The following is a 15345-nucleotide window of genomic DNA, read 5'->3' on the forward strand; positions in this document are numbered from 1 at the left end:
AGTAGGCCTTAGAGCAGGAATGCTTGTCTGTAAACTTATCCACAGATCCACTTAAGTTTTGGTGCTCTTTAAAATAAACAAAAACAAAACCTTTTCTTGTGCTAACTTACAGTTAAGGTTGCCAATGGCTTATCTAAACATATAGCACTGCATTGGCACAGTTGCACCAGTGCTGCTGTAGCACTTGGTGAATATGATATCTATGCCGATGGGAGAAACCCTCCTGTCGACATAACGTTGTCTACACCAGGAGTATGGCATAACTGCGTTGCCCAGGAGTGTGGATTTTCCACATCCCTGAGTGACGTGGTTGTACCTACATACGTCTGTAATGTAGGCTAGGCCTCAGAGTGCTGTACATATGTGTACACTTCCTTCAAATCATGGAAACTGCAAGGTAAGACAAGGCTAACCTTATGCCTGAAGTGGTTTTAAAATAGATGAAGGGTAAGTTGAGGTTGGAGAAGTTGGACTTGTGCATTATGGAGGCTTGCTTGTTAGCAATCTGAGTCTGTGGTTGATAAGGCATGTGAATTGAGGATTGTGTCGTTATTTCCTTAACCGGCAAATTACTAGATTTTTCAATACTGCATAATGATAAACATTTCCTTAAGTTAATGTTTTTTGTATAGTGATGGTTTTGGCATTCTCAGCATCCTGACATATCATAGTGCAGGCAAAATTCAAGAGGCAATTCAGTAGTTACTGTCGTATGGACCTTGCAAAGCACAATCAAGGCTGGCAATTTAAGCAGCCAGTTAACCTGACCGATGTCTTTGAAATCTTGGACACAGTCATGTGGCTGCGGGTACATGGCTCATAACTTAACTATTATTTCGTTATGTCCAAACTAAAAGGGAACTTTTATTTTTTTTCTCTCCCATTTCAATTCAAAGGGGGAAGGCATGTCATCTGAGAAGACTGTCTTGTCTTGACTTCCTAATGCTTACACTGACCTGTCTATTAGTGCGTGGTTCTCAACCTTTTCAGACTACTGTATCCCTCTCAGGAGTCTGTGTCTTGAGTACCCCAAGTTTCATCTCCCTTAAAAACTACTTGCTTACAAAATCAGACATAAAAATACAAAAGTGTCACAGCACACTATTACTGAAAAATTGCTTATTTTCTCATTTTACCATATAATTATAAAATATATCGATTGGAATATAAACGTTGTACTTATTGGACAGCAACAGATTTAAAACTGAAATCCTTTCACACCGCAAACTTAGATTGTGAAATTCATTGCCACAAAAGATCGAGACAAAGAGTTTATCAGGATTATAAAAGGACTTGGATGCTTACATGATAGCAAGACTATCCAGAGGAGTTAAGGTTTAAAAAAAGATTTTGGAAGAGACAAGCTCTTGGAGTCAGGGCAGACTCTAATGTGGGTTAAAAACCTTCTTTGGGAGTAGGTTATTCTGTTGTTGCTTACAATGGATTTTTTTTTTGCATTTCTTCTGTACCTGCTGCTATTTGGCCATTGTTGAAGTCAGGATACTGGACTAGATGGACCACTGGTCTAATCCAGTATTGCAATTCCTATGTTCCTTTGCTTCCTCCCCCATAGCTCCCATACACTTTCTCTGTGGGCCTTTAGCCAAGGATTCATCTATAGATCCCTGTCTGAGTCTGAAGTTTCTGCCCATCCATGCCCCCCATCCCCCAAGATACTGCTTTTTAATATACCATGCATAAGTACACAGGTTATGCCATTTTTCATCCTGATAAGCCACTTGTGATTCAGAATGAGAGAATCAGGTGCTGGCTGGTGCTACTGCAACAGGAGTAGAGCTGACCACTGTGTTCCTCACAATCCCATAGCCTGCTCTCCTTGGTCTCTCCATCTGCTCTGGAGGGGCCATAGGGAGGGGGAGCTGGTAGCTAAGGGATTCTGAAGCATGACCACCAGCTGCACTGTCCCGGCTGTATTTTCACTGGTTAAAAGTCTGTGGATCACTGAATGGTGCAACCTGAGGCAGTAAACTACTGGGAAGAGGGCTGGGGCAGAAAGTGCAATCTTACCCATTTATTTGCAACTGGATTTTTTGATAGAAAACTTGTGGACTGAGCTGAGGAGCATTTATGGGCAGGGGAATAGAGACTGGTCTGGCATTACTAATAAGGGGTATAGTGGATGGGGATGGAGAAGATGCTCAGCTGCAAGCAAAAGAGGCTTATGGATTGAGGGAGCTTTAGTACATCCGCTCTAGGGCTGCAAGGGCATATCTTAAACCAATTTGAGGGTGGCTTGTGTGGATGCTCTTGGTGCTTCATTGAGTACTGCACAGCATAGCTAGCTGACTGCTCTAATATAGACCAGCCCTTACATAACTTTCTCCCATACTAGATAAGGTTGCTAAGCCTGAAGCTTTGTATTTCAGGTTGCCCTCTTACTGTTCTGTATTTCCTTTTGTCATAGACAGTAAAAGTGTATTCTAACCAACAATATTTGATGTGATAGCTTCAAGGCACCTGAAGGGGGAGGCAAAATTGGCTAAGCAAAGAAGGCATGCTGAGTGATTACAGTGATGGGTGCTTAAACTCTAATATTTTGAATAGTTAACTTCTACATATAATTATCCTTAGTTGCTAACTTTACTTTTTGAAACAATTTAAAAAAGGTTCCTTCGAGGTAAAACTTACCGATAGGACTTTTTTCAGTAACAACGCTGATTAGAATGCTGTATTTGTAGTGATTGTTCAGTAATATTAAATCATTTTATCCAACTGTCAAGTCAGCAAACTGATTTTTCAAACTCATTGCAGAATGTTGCATTTAAATAGAATGAATGGATATTTTTGATATCAGCTGTAGTTCTAACGTTTTGTGAAATTAATTGTGTTAGACAAAACTTGTGTACTGAAACTTGACTTTTGTTTTCTTTTAGGTGAAAGTGCTGTTTGTGCGTAACCTTGCCAATACTGTAACAGAGGAGATTCTAGAAAAGGCCTTCAGTCAATTTGGAAAATTAGAGCGAGTGAAGAAACTAAAAGATTATGCTTTCATTCATTTTGATGAACGGGATGGTGCTGTAAAGGTAGGTTAAAGGGACCTTAATTTTATGTGTATAGAAGTTATGACCAAATTTGAATTTTAAAAATTGGATACTTATGGGGAAAAGATCAGTCTGGAGGATTATGTGAAGCATTAAATTGTTAATTAGTAACACCATAAAATGAAGTTACATGTTGGGTCTTTCCATAGAATGTTCTACACTATCTGAATTCAGGGAAGGAGAATGCTTCATATAAATTGCTGTTAATGTTGGTGATTATTTTCTTATCTGTTAAAAATAAAAGATTCTGTTTTAAGCTAATGGCCTTCTGTGAAAACAGTGACTGGGATGCCAGAACTTTTTCATCCACTTGTAATCAACCAGAAGGAAGTTCCTTTGGGGTTAAAAGACCAATTTTGCTACCTGAGAATTGTGGTAGAAAATTTTGTTAGTAATGTAAGCACTGAAACACAAAACAAACTTCCTAGGAGCAGAGTTAACTGTGTCCTTTTTTGCTGACAGGGATTATCCTAGTGAGTGTTTACTCTCTCCTTCTTTCCTTCCTTGTGACATACTCTTTGCCAAGGAGAAATCCAGGAATAACTCCTTTGTTTCATCCCTTTGCTTTGTGTTTCTTCCTCATTTGGTAGAATGACCGGCAGAATTTGTTCACATACCAGATTTCTACACCTTTGGGTGAAACATGCACATAGGTTTGCAAATTTCCTCACTTGTCCAGATAGCTTGGAGAAGAAGCTTGAGTGAACAGAGTAAGAATCCCCTACCGTTCATGCATCCTCTCAAGGCCGGGTCTCCTTTGCAGTCCAAAGAATCCTTGAAAGTGGTAGGATCTCTCAGATCTTCCCCCCCCCCCCCTTTTGAAACTCATTTGCAAACATTTGGTGGGAAACTTTTATTGTATAGATAGAATGACAATATCAACTTCTGTTACATGAGGCTGAGGTGCAAATTTCCTTTTGCACCTAATCAGTAAAGAAAAAGTTATAAACGGAAAACAAAAGAGAAAAAAGTTCTTCGACTGATTGCTCATGTCCATTCCAAAAGATGTGTGCGCACTGCATGCACGATTGTTGGAGGGTTTTACCCTAGCAGTACCCGTTGGGTCAGCTGTGGAGCCCCCTGGAGTGCTGCGTTTATGGGTCCCTGCCAACCCGCTGCCTGCTCAGTTCCTTCTTACCGCCAGTGATTGTCATTGGAGCAACTGGTCTCTTGCTTTGCAAGTGTTTCCTAGCGTTTTTCGGTGTATATAGTTTTTCACTAGATCGTTAGTTTTATTAGTATGTTTAAGTGGGGGGGGGGGAGTTTCCCCCCGATATATTTCCCCGTCACTGGGGCATGCTGCGGCCCCAGGGGTTTAAGCCATGTGAGAGGTGCGGTAAGCCTGTGGCCAAAGGGGATCCGCATGCTGCTTGTCTGAATTGTTTAGGGAGAGGGCCATTTGCAAGACAAGTGCACCATTTGCAGAGGATTCAAGCCCAGAACTGAGAGAGAGACTATCGCCTCAAGCTCCTCTTAATGGAGTCTGCACTTCGGGCCCCAACCGGCTCAAGAGTCTGAACGGGCAGCCTCGATGCATAGTGCACCGGCCTCGATGCGGGACACCTCAGCGCCTAGGAAGGACTCACATAAGTAGCATCGACACTGCTCCCCCGCGTGGAAACCCGGCTCATCGGTGCGGCACCATTCACAAACCCCAGTGCCGCACAAACAGGAGGTGGCAGGGGGGCAGCCCTGCTCCACCAAGAATAGTAGGCAGGCCTCCACTGCGGTGCGTGCTATGTCGGAACACCAGAAGGCTGGCTTGTCAGTCCCAGCACCGTCAACTCTGGCCTTGAGGGCAGGTCCGTTGAGTCTGCTGTTGGTGGACTCCCCGCTCTGGGAAGTGTTGGATGGGGACCTGGACCTCCCCTCCACACCAGATACTTTCAAGGCCGTGTGGGACTTAATTGCTATGACAACACAGTCCCCAGCCTCTCATTCCCATGTACCAGCTCTGGTACAGGCAGGGCAGGTTCAGGCAGTGGCACTGTCTGCGGCACTGTTCTCCATCACTGCGGCATCGCTCCCCAGCACTGTTGGGATTCATTCCTTCCTGGTCAGGCTTGGACTACTCATCAGAGTCTGAGGCAGAGTTGTCCGTGTCCTGACACAGCCAGTACTGCTTGAGGTCTCGGCACTGTGGGGTGCAGGAATCCTCGGTACCGATGGTGTCCTGGCCTCCCCAGTGGCAGGGACTAGTACAATGGCCCTTTTGGATACCTTGGGCCTACCGGCAGGGCTCTAGGGCAGCATAGGTGGTCTCCGTTGCCTGTGCCCCACCACCTGCGACGTCCGTTGCCCCTGACGAATCCAGGACTCCCGAGGACCCACCGCGGAGTTCAGACCTTGGGCCTCCTGCACCGAGTGCATGGTCGGAGCCACCTGTGCCGGCAGCTCCCCTACCACCAGTGATTGCATTATTGGATGTTCCTGAGGTCACCACCTCCCCTCCAGCAATGGACATGAAAGACCTCCTCAGGATGGTTGCCCAGACCCTTAATATGGCCACGGAGGAGGTAGTGGAAGACTCAGACCCCATGGTGGACATACTTGCCCAAGAGGGTCCTTCTAGAGTGCCACTGCCGCTTATTAAGACTGTCCAGACCACCATGAAGGTGCTCTGGCAAACCACAGCCTCTGTCACCAACGGCCAGGGTTGTGGAGAGGCAAGAGTCTGTCCTATCTCGGGGACTCTCTTTCTGTCCCACCATCCCCACAAACACGATACAGTTCTGCGGTGATCTGGAAGCCTACTTTCGTCGTCTCTGACTCAAGGAATATTTTCAACGCAGCACTGAACAGTGCACTGATCCACAGGAACCCTCCTACCAACACTACAAGAAGAAGAACTCTGCGTGGACTCCTCCTGACAGTCGAAATGACAGACTGGACCTCTACATAGAGTGCTTCCGCAGACGTGCACAGGCTGAAATTGTGGACAAACAACATCACTTGTCCCATAACCTCAGCCGTACAGAACGCGATGCCATCCACAGCCTCAGAAACAACTCTGACATTATCATCAAAGGGGCTGACAAAGGAGGTGATGTAATCATAATGAACAGGTTGGATTCTGAACAGGAGGCTGCCAGGCAACTCTCCAAGACCACATTCTACAGGCCACTATCCTCTGATCCCACTGAGGAATACCAAAAGAAACTACACCATCTGCTCAAGAAATTCCCAGCTACAGTACGGGAACAAATCTACATGGACACACCCCCAGAACCCCGACCAGGGGTATTCTATCTACTACCCAAGATCCGGAAACCCTGGACGCCCCATCATCTCAGGCATTGGCACTCTTACAGCAGGATTATCTGGCTATTTGGACTCTCTCCTCAGACTCTACGCTACCAGCACTCTCAGCTATCTTCGAGACACCACCGACTTCCTGAGGAAACTACAATGCATTGGTGTTCTTCCTGAAAACACCATCCTGGCCACCATGGATGTAGAAGCACTTTACACCAACATTCCACGTGAGGATGGACTACAAGCTGTCAGGAACAGTATCCCTGATGAGGCCTAATGGCTGAGCTTTGTGACTTTGTCCTCACCCACAACCACTTCAGATTTGGGGACAACTTATACCTTCAAGTCAGTGGCACTGCTGTGGGTACCCGCATGGCCCCACAGTATGCCAACTTTTTTATGGCTGGCTTAGAACAACGCTTCCTCAGCTCTCGTCCCCTAGTGCCCCTCCTCTACTTGCGCTACATTGATGACATCTTCATCATATGGACCCATGGAAAGGAGGCCCTTGAAGAATTCCACCTGGACTTCAACAATTTCCACCCCACCACCATCAACCTCAGCCTGGACCAGTCCACACAAGAGATCCACTTCCTGGACGCTACAGTGCAAATAAGTGATGGTCACATAAATACCACCCTATACAGGAAACCTACTGACCGCTATACATGCCTCCAGCTTCCATCCAAGACACATCACATGATCCATTGTCTACAGCCGAGCCCTAAGATACAACCGAATTTGCTCCAACCCCTCAGACAGAGACACCTATAAGATCTTTATCAAGCATTCGTAAAACTACAATACCCATCTGGGGAAGCGAGGAAACAGATTGACAGATCAAGACTGGTACCCAGAAATCACCGACTACAGGACAGGTCCAACAAGGACAATAACAGAACACCGCTGGTTATCACATACAGCCCCCAGCTAAAACCTCTCCAGCACATTATCCACAATCTACAACCTATCCTGGAAAATGATCCCTCACTCTCACAGACCTTGGGAGGTAGGCCAGTCCTTGCTTACAGACAACCCCCCAACCTGAAGCAAATACTCACCAGCAACTACACACCACACCACAAAAACACCAACACAGGAACCAATCCCTGTAGCAAACCTCGTTGCCTACTCTGTCCCCATATCTACTCTGGCGACACCATCAGAGGACCCAACCACATCAGCCACACCATCAAGGGCTCATTCACCTGCACATCCAATAATGTTATATATGCCATTATGTGCCAGCAATGCCACTCTGTCATGTACATTGGCCAAACCGGACAGTCCCTCCGCAAAAGAATAAATGGACACAAATTGGACCTCGGGAATGGTAATATACATAAGCCAATAAGTGAACACTTCAAATCTCCCTGGTCATTCTATTACAGATTTAAAAGTCACTATCATTGAACAAAAAAATTTCAGAAACAGACTTCAAAGAGAAACAGCAGAACTAAAATTCATTTGCAGATTTAACACCATTAATCTGGGCTTGAATAGGGACTGGGAGTGGCTGGCTCATTACAGAAGCAGCTTTTCCTCCCCTGGAGTTGACACCTCCTCATCTATAATTGCGAGTGGACTACATCCACCCGGATTGAATTGGCCCTGTCAACACTGGTTCTCCACTTGCGAAGTAACTCCCTGCTCTCCATGTGTCGGTATATAATGCCTGCATCTGTAACTTTCACTCTATGCATCTGAAGAAGTGAGGTTTTTACCCACGAAAGCTTATGCCCAAATAAATCTTTTAGTCTTTAAGGTGCCACCAGACTCCTTGTTGTTTTTGTAGATACAGACTAACACGGCTTACCCCCTGATACTTGTCCCGCAAAGGGGGTCCGAGAACCACTTCACCCACCCCCATCCCAGGACATTGGTGGCTGATGCAGCAAACCACAAAGAGTGGCGTGGGCAGCTGGGACGCACCCCTAAAAATAAGGAAGCTAAGAAGCTGGACCTCTTTGGTCGAAAGGTATGCTCGACTGGGGTGCTCCAGCTTAAATCTCCAATCAGCAGGCAGTACTTAGCTGCTATGCTTACAACTCCTGGAAAGCCCTCTCCAAGTTCCAGGAACTGCGCCCATCAAACTAACAGGAGTTTGCGGCAGTCATAGAAGAAGGCAAGGTGGTGGCTAGAATCTCCCTCCAGGCGGCTTTGGACTCCGCCGATTTGGTGGCACGAACTATGGCTACGGCCATCACCATGAGGCTCACGGCTGCAGGCTTCTGGACTCCCGGCAGAGGTCCAGAATACTATAAAGGACCTTCCTTTTGACCACAGGGTTGTTTGTGGACAAAACAGACTCCAGACTTCACAGTCTCAAGGACTCACATGCAATCCTCAAATCTCTGAGTATTCATATGCCAGCACCCCAGAGAAAACCCTTCAATCCTCAGCCTCCTTCACGATTCTATCTGGGTCCCCGTAAGCAGGACTATAGCCGGAGGAGGGGCAGAAACAGGAGATGTCCCCCGCAGCCCTCAGTCCAGGGTCAAGGCTCCTCCCAGCAGCCCCCTTGGCTTGAAGCCAAACTTTTTGAAGGTGCACCCAGGGATGGAGCACCAGCCCAAATCCCAGATCCTTTCCTTCCCTTTCTGAATCATCTGTCCCACTTCTACTGTGCCTGGGCCCAGATTACTTCAGAACGTTGGGTCCTGAGCATTGTAGGGGTGGGATAGTCTATCCAATTCTGTCCCTAGCCGCCCTCCCCATCCCTCTTCTGGGACACCTCTCACGAGCATCTCCTGCTACAAGAGGTGCAATTGTTTCTCATGCTGGGGGCAATAGAGGAGGTTCCTCAGGAGTTCAAGGGTAGGAGGTTCAATTCCTGATACTTCCTCATCCCCCAGGCCAAGGGTGGGCTCAGGTCTGTCCTGGATCTGCAAAACCTCAGCAAGTTCATAAGAAAGCTGAAGTTTCGTATGGTCTCTCTGGCCACCATCATTCCTTCCCTGGATCTGGGGGACTGATATGCCACCCTCGATTTGGAGGGTGTGTCCTTTCATATATTAATTTATCCCGGCGCACAGGAGATTCCTGAGATTTGTAGCCTACACTGCCAGTTCACCGTACTACCATTTGGACTTTCAGTGGCCCCGCGTGTGTTCACAGAGTGCATGGCAGTTGTGGTAGCCTCCCTGCACAAATGCCAGGTACAGGTCTTCCCATACCTGGACAACTGGCTCATCAAGGGCAATTCCCGAATGCAAGTGCTGGAGCACATGGCCCACGCATGAACAACTTTCAGCAGGCTAGACTCATTCTGAATGCACCCAAGTCTACACTGGTCCCAACCCAGAAAATAGAGTTCATCGGCACTCTCCTGGACTCCACTCAGGCCAGAACCTCCCTACTTGAGTCCCGGTTCCAAAGCATCAAGGGCATCCTTGATAGCCTCCACCGGTTCCCAACCACGACGGCCAGAAACTGCATGAAGCTTCTGGGGCACATGGCAGTCTGCACGTATGTAGTGCAGCATGCCAAGTTGCGCCTTCGCCCTCTCCAGGCTTGGTTGGCAAGCGTATACAGAGCCAGCCATGACTCTCTGGACAGACTAGTTAGCCTCCCGCCCAAGATTCTCGAGTCCTTCAGGTGGTGGCTACAACCTTAGGTGGTCTGTGTGGAAGTGCCCTTCGCCAAACCTCAGCCCTCACTGTCGCTGGTCACTGACGCATCGGAGACAGGCTGGGAAGCAAACCTGGGTAGTATCAGGACTCGAGGCCTGTGGTTGCAACCAGAACTATTGCTGCACATCAGCGTCAGAGAGCTGAGAGCGGCTTGCCAGACGTTCCAGGCCCAGTTCTGCCAGACAACACCATAGCGATGTTCTATATAAACAAACAGGGTGGTGCTCACTCCTCTCCCCCGTGCCAGGAATCTCCCCGGTTGTGGGACTTCTGCATCACACATTACATCCACCTACAAGCATCATATTTACCGGGGGCACAGAATGAACTAGCAGACCATCTCAGCCGCTCATTCAGCACTCACAAATGGTCACTCAGAGCGGACATAGCCCCACCTGAAGAAGATTGAAAGGGCAATCTCCACGTGGACCGGTTCGCGACGCAGAGCAACGGGAAGTGCCACCTGTTGTTCTCCTTTCAGAACCACAGCTATGGCTCCACAGTGGATGTCTTTCACCTACCATGGACGACTCAGCTGCTATATGCATTCCCACCCTTCCAACTCATACATAAAGTCCTCCTAAAGATCTGGCAGGACAGGGCTTCAGTCATCCTCATAGCACCTGTGTGGCCATGATAGCACTGGTTCACCACGCTGCTGAACCCATCAGTGGATAGGCCAGTGGCCCTCCCCATGCTTCCGGACGTCCATCACAGCAGACTACAATATCCCAACCTGGAGTCCCTCCACCTCATGTTAGGGAAGTTCTGTTGGGAAGCAGGAAACCCTCTACTCACACAATATAGCTGGCAAACTGGAAGTGCTTCTCCATTTGGTCCCTACAGAAAGGTCTATCTTCCCTTTGTGCTTGACTGCCTCTGCTACCTGAAGTAGCAGGGGCTGGCTATATCTTCTATTAAGGTGCACCTGGTGACCATCTCGGCCTTCCACACGGGCGTGGGGTCAGGTCAGTCTTTAGCAATCCCGTGGTGGGCTGGTTTCTTAAGGGCTTAGATAGGCTTTATCCCCAGGTGAGGCAGCCTGTTCCGCAGTGGGACCTTAACCTGGTTCTTTCTAAACTTATGGGCCCCCCTTTTGAGTTACTGGCGACCTGCCCCTTATCCTCTCTCGCCTGGAAAGTAGCTTTTCTGGTGGCCGTAACCTCGGCCAGAAGGGTCCCCGAGCTCAGAGCACTTACTTCTGAGCTCCACTACATGGTCTTTTACAAAGACAAGGTGCAGCTATGCCCACAACCCAGCATTCCTACTGGTATTCTTTCCTAAGCCTCATGCCAGCAACAAAGAACGAGCACTCAATTCCCTTGATGTCAGGTGTGCCCTAGCCTTCTATATTGAACGCACTAAGCCGTTTTGTAAGTCACCACAGCTCTTCATTGCAATCGCTGAGAGGATGAAAGGGCTCCTCTTCTCTGATGCAGGTGTGGATCACATCCTGCATCAGAACGTGCTACGACTTAGCTAAAATTCCAGCTCCGCTGTTAACGTCACGCTCCACAAGAGTGCAGGTGTCATCCGCCTCATTCCTTGTGCAGGTCCCTATCCAAGACATGAAAGACAGCAACGTGGTCTTCCATCCACACCTTTACTTTGCACTACACCATCACCCAACAGGCGAGGGACAATGCGACCTTCAGCAAGGCAGTACTGCAATCAGCAACTCGGTGAACTCCGACCCCTCTCTGTCGAAACTACTTGGGAGTCACCTATTGGAATGGACATGAGCAATCGCTCGAAGAAGAAAGACAGTTTGCCTACCTTTCGTAACTGTTCTTCGAGATGTGTTGCTCATGTCTATTCCAAATCCCGCCTGTCTCCCCTCTGAGCAAGAAGGAACTGAGCAGGCAGCCAGTCAGCAGGGGCCTATATACACTGCCATAAAGGCGCCACTCCGGGGCACTTCCTTGTATACAAATATTTTTCACTTAAAGCTAACTAAGCTTTACTGCTACCCCATTGTTGTAAATATGATTCTTAATGAGATCCCAGAGCTGAATTGTGGTACACTATTTGCAGAGATTGCAATAGTATGTCCACAGTTGTAAGTGGAAGAAATTTTAAGAACAGGTAAAGGGCTATCTTGGTTTTGAAAATCAAGCTTTAGTAATTCTTTGAAACCCCAAGAGTAATCTTCAGTCTGACTTCCAGATCCAGAACTAGCCATGATTGTGTGTGATCCCATTTAAAAAAATTCCTCTATTCTTTTTCTGCCCCTTAAAATATGTCCCTGAATGCCCTTAAAAGTATATCTAAAATCTGGTTTCTTCCTTCAGGCAATGGAAGAAATGAATGGCAAAGATTTAGAGGGAGAAAATATTGAAATTGTGTTTGCTAAGCCACCAGATCAAAAAAGAAAAGAACGGAAAGCTCAGAGACAAGCGGCTAAAAATCAAATGTAAGTATAAATTTGTGCATGTTGTGTATTGATTTTTATTACACAAAAATGTGCTTTTTACAAAAAACATAGCATGGGGGTTATGTAGCAGGTATGATGAAGTGTATTAGTGTCTCAAATTTCACTTCCATAGGTGTAGGATACATTTTAATAGTTATATAGAGGAATTACTGGTATATCACAATAGTGCCTGAAGGCCAGCCTCAGTCAGGATTGGGGTCACATTTTGCCAAGTGCTGTCCAAACCCAAATGAAGATAAAATGGCTGCCTTGGAGAATTTATAGCCTATATTCAGTAGTGACTGAACTGGATGCATGTCCACTTATCCAGGTCAAATTTGAAGATCATGGGAGCAAATTGGGAAACATGAGCTGGTCACCTTCTAAAGAGCCACATACCTTTTGTACTGTCAGGTGCACCCATGTGAGATGCATGCTCATCTGATCACACTTTGAAGCAGTAATATGATGGCTACATGTAAATTATTGGTGTGATTGCTCTCTGTCCAACAACGTTTTTGCCACTTGTGATGATCAGTAAGCCTGTGAAGATTTTAAAAACGAAAGTAAGGATTTTGCATTAATGTGAAGATTTTGCAGAACAGAAAATGAGTGGCTTGCCACTGTAGCCTTTAGTGCTTTCATATATTTTTCTACTTGGGTTTAAATTGGATATCCTGCAGTTTTCCTCGCTCCCACCCTGTATTTCCAAAAATATCTGTGCTGCCAGTGCTGCTGCTTGACATCCAAGCAGACGGAATGGCTAGGTAAACCAGAATAATACAAATCTTTAGATGGTGACCTCATGCACAACTGGAATTGTTTAAGATTGCCTTGCTTGCAGCTGCCCTAAAGTTCTCACTGGCCCTGCTATTCCTTTCCCTGGTCATGTTAGCCATAGGCTTCACTATTCTCTTTTGGACTCTACTCTTAGTGTCAAGGGTTTTTTTTTCTGCTTCATTTACATCTTTGTTAGGCAAAACAACTTCCTTTGTCCCTCCTGTATTCTGTGTCTCAGATGCAGCCATAAGAATACCTGTTTTGTGAAGAACAGTTTAGAGTAGTATTGGAAGTTACATGAACATATTTTTATGTAGAGTCTGAATGTCTCTATTTTGTTGATACTTATTTGACATCCTGCTCTCTCTCTCCTTCCCTTCCCTTCCCTTCCCTCCACTACCCCCATCTCCGGTGTCAAAAGGAAAAACTGGTGTCAAAAGGAAAAAAGTTCCCATAGTGGAATGGGCCAACAGTCTCCTTTTAATCCTGTATCTAGGCTCTAATAGTGCCCTGTACCTCATTCTATAGAGGAAAGTGTGATTTCCTCAAAAAAGGCATCTGATCAATTATACAATACTGTACTCTTCCCCCTCCCTCCTCCCCCCTGGGAGAGAAGAGTGGATTCCTGTGTAACTAGCTGGTCATCAGAGTATTCTCTAAAGCTTAACTATTACATCAGCTGAACTTGCTCTGTTTAGTGCAAGTTGCCTATATTTTTATTAAATATCTAAAACTTATTGCCTTAAGTGTACAGCAATAAATTTCCCTGTTGATCTCATACTGCATACAATTATTTCATTGTATTATCTATTGTATTACTATACCAATTCATTTATTTTATGTGCCTCTCTCTCCTATTTTGCATAAAAGCGGTGATAGGTGCCTTGTTCAGTCCCTCTTTCAGATCCATTGATTAGAGTAATTCTTAGATATCTATCATTCCTCTTTGATCTGGCAAGCTAACTAAAATATCACTACAAAGGCAGACAAGCAGTTCTATTCAAAGACTCATTCTGGGCATATTTGGATTTTAAAGTGCTACTTACATGTTGAATTGCAAGAGTTTTTAATTTTTCTAGGATTCAAAAAGATGAAGGGGCAGGGGAGTATATAGCCATAAAATGTGTATTTAGTGCTGTCTTTACTTGAAAGAAGCTGGCTGTGATTTCTCAGATCTTAGGGAGGCATTTTGTAAATACATCGCTACCCCTATATAACGCGACCCGATATAACACAAATTCGGATATAACGTGTTAAAGCAGTACTCCGGGGAGGGGGGGCGGGCTGCGCACTACAGTGGATCAAAGCAAGTTCAATATAACGCGGTTTCACCTATAATATGTTAAGATTTTTTTTGGCTCCTGAGGACAGCGTTATATCGAGGTAGAGGTGTATAGTACAGATTAGTTTTAAATAACCATGTACTTTTGCCCTCTTATGTACTTCTAGTTATTCTAAATTGTAATGTATGAATTCAAATGTTCCATCTGCTTATGAACCTGGATCTTAAATTTAAGAAATACTATTGTAATGACTAGATAAGGACGCACCAATCCAGCAGACCTTATTTTGAACCTCCAGCAAAAATCAATCTGTGCTAAGATTGAAGAGAGAGGGCAACATTCCTTGGCACTAAAGTAATCAGGGGAATGCAAATAAAGTGGTTGTAATGCTACAGTGGTATAACATACTAGAAAAAATACATTTTTTTATAAAGGTGTCTTAAAGCCATTTTTGACAGAGTACTAAGTCATCACACAAAGATTATGGTGACATTCTTTCATTGCATGTGTAAAAAGTATAGATACTCATTTGTAGGATGTGGACTTTCTTATGCTATCTATATTATAAAATTCCAGGCATGTCATGTTACATTCTGAAGCCAAAAATACGTGTACTGTCAGTGTGAAGTAATAGACACAGCTACAAGCATGGTTGAGAGGTCTTTTTATCCAGAGTATCTCCAGGTTGAAACATTGCTGGGTTTTGTGGTCTGTCCAGTTCTTAAGTTCATTGATTTTGACTTGACTTACAGTAGCTGTACATCACATGAGTATAATTTAACGCATGTATCTCAGCCATGCCAAGAGTTCTGGACCCTGTGATATCAGAGGTCACTCAGCCATTAACCACCATTGCTCTACAGCTAACTTGCATGCAACAATTTCATTGGTTGTATGAAGGAGACTGTGCAGTACTTTGC

The 15345-nt window shown here is 45.6% G+C and overlaps 1 protein-coding gene across 10 annotated transcripts in view; it reads left to right on the forward strand.

Moving 5' to 3' along the window:
- SYNCRIP (synaptotagmin binding cytoplasmic RNA interacting protein) overlaps window positions 1-15345 on the forward strand; it is a 35569-nt gene that overhangs the window by 14506 nt on the left and 5718 nt on the right. For all 10 annotated transcript variants that reach the window (XM_034766079.1, XM_034766080.1, XM_034766083.1 and 7 more), the window contains 2 exons: window positions 2895-3044; window positions 12241-12362. In XM_034766079.1, the coding sequence (XP_034621970.1) occupies window positions 2895-3044; window positions 12241-12362 (272 nt within the window). The remainder of the gene's footprint in view (window positions 1-2894; window positions 3045-12240; window positions 12363-15345) is intronic.

The sequence above is a fragment of the Trachemys scripta genome, chromosome 3 (assembly GCF_013100865.1).
Source record: "Trachemys scripta elegans isolate TJP31775 chromosome 3, CAS_Tse_1.0, whole genome shotgun sequence".
Lineage (NCBI taxonomy): Eukaryota > Metazoa > Chordata > Testudines > Emydidae > Trachemys > Trachemys scripta.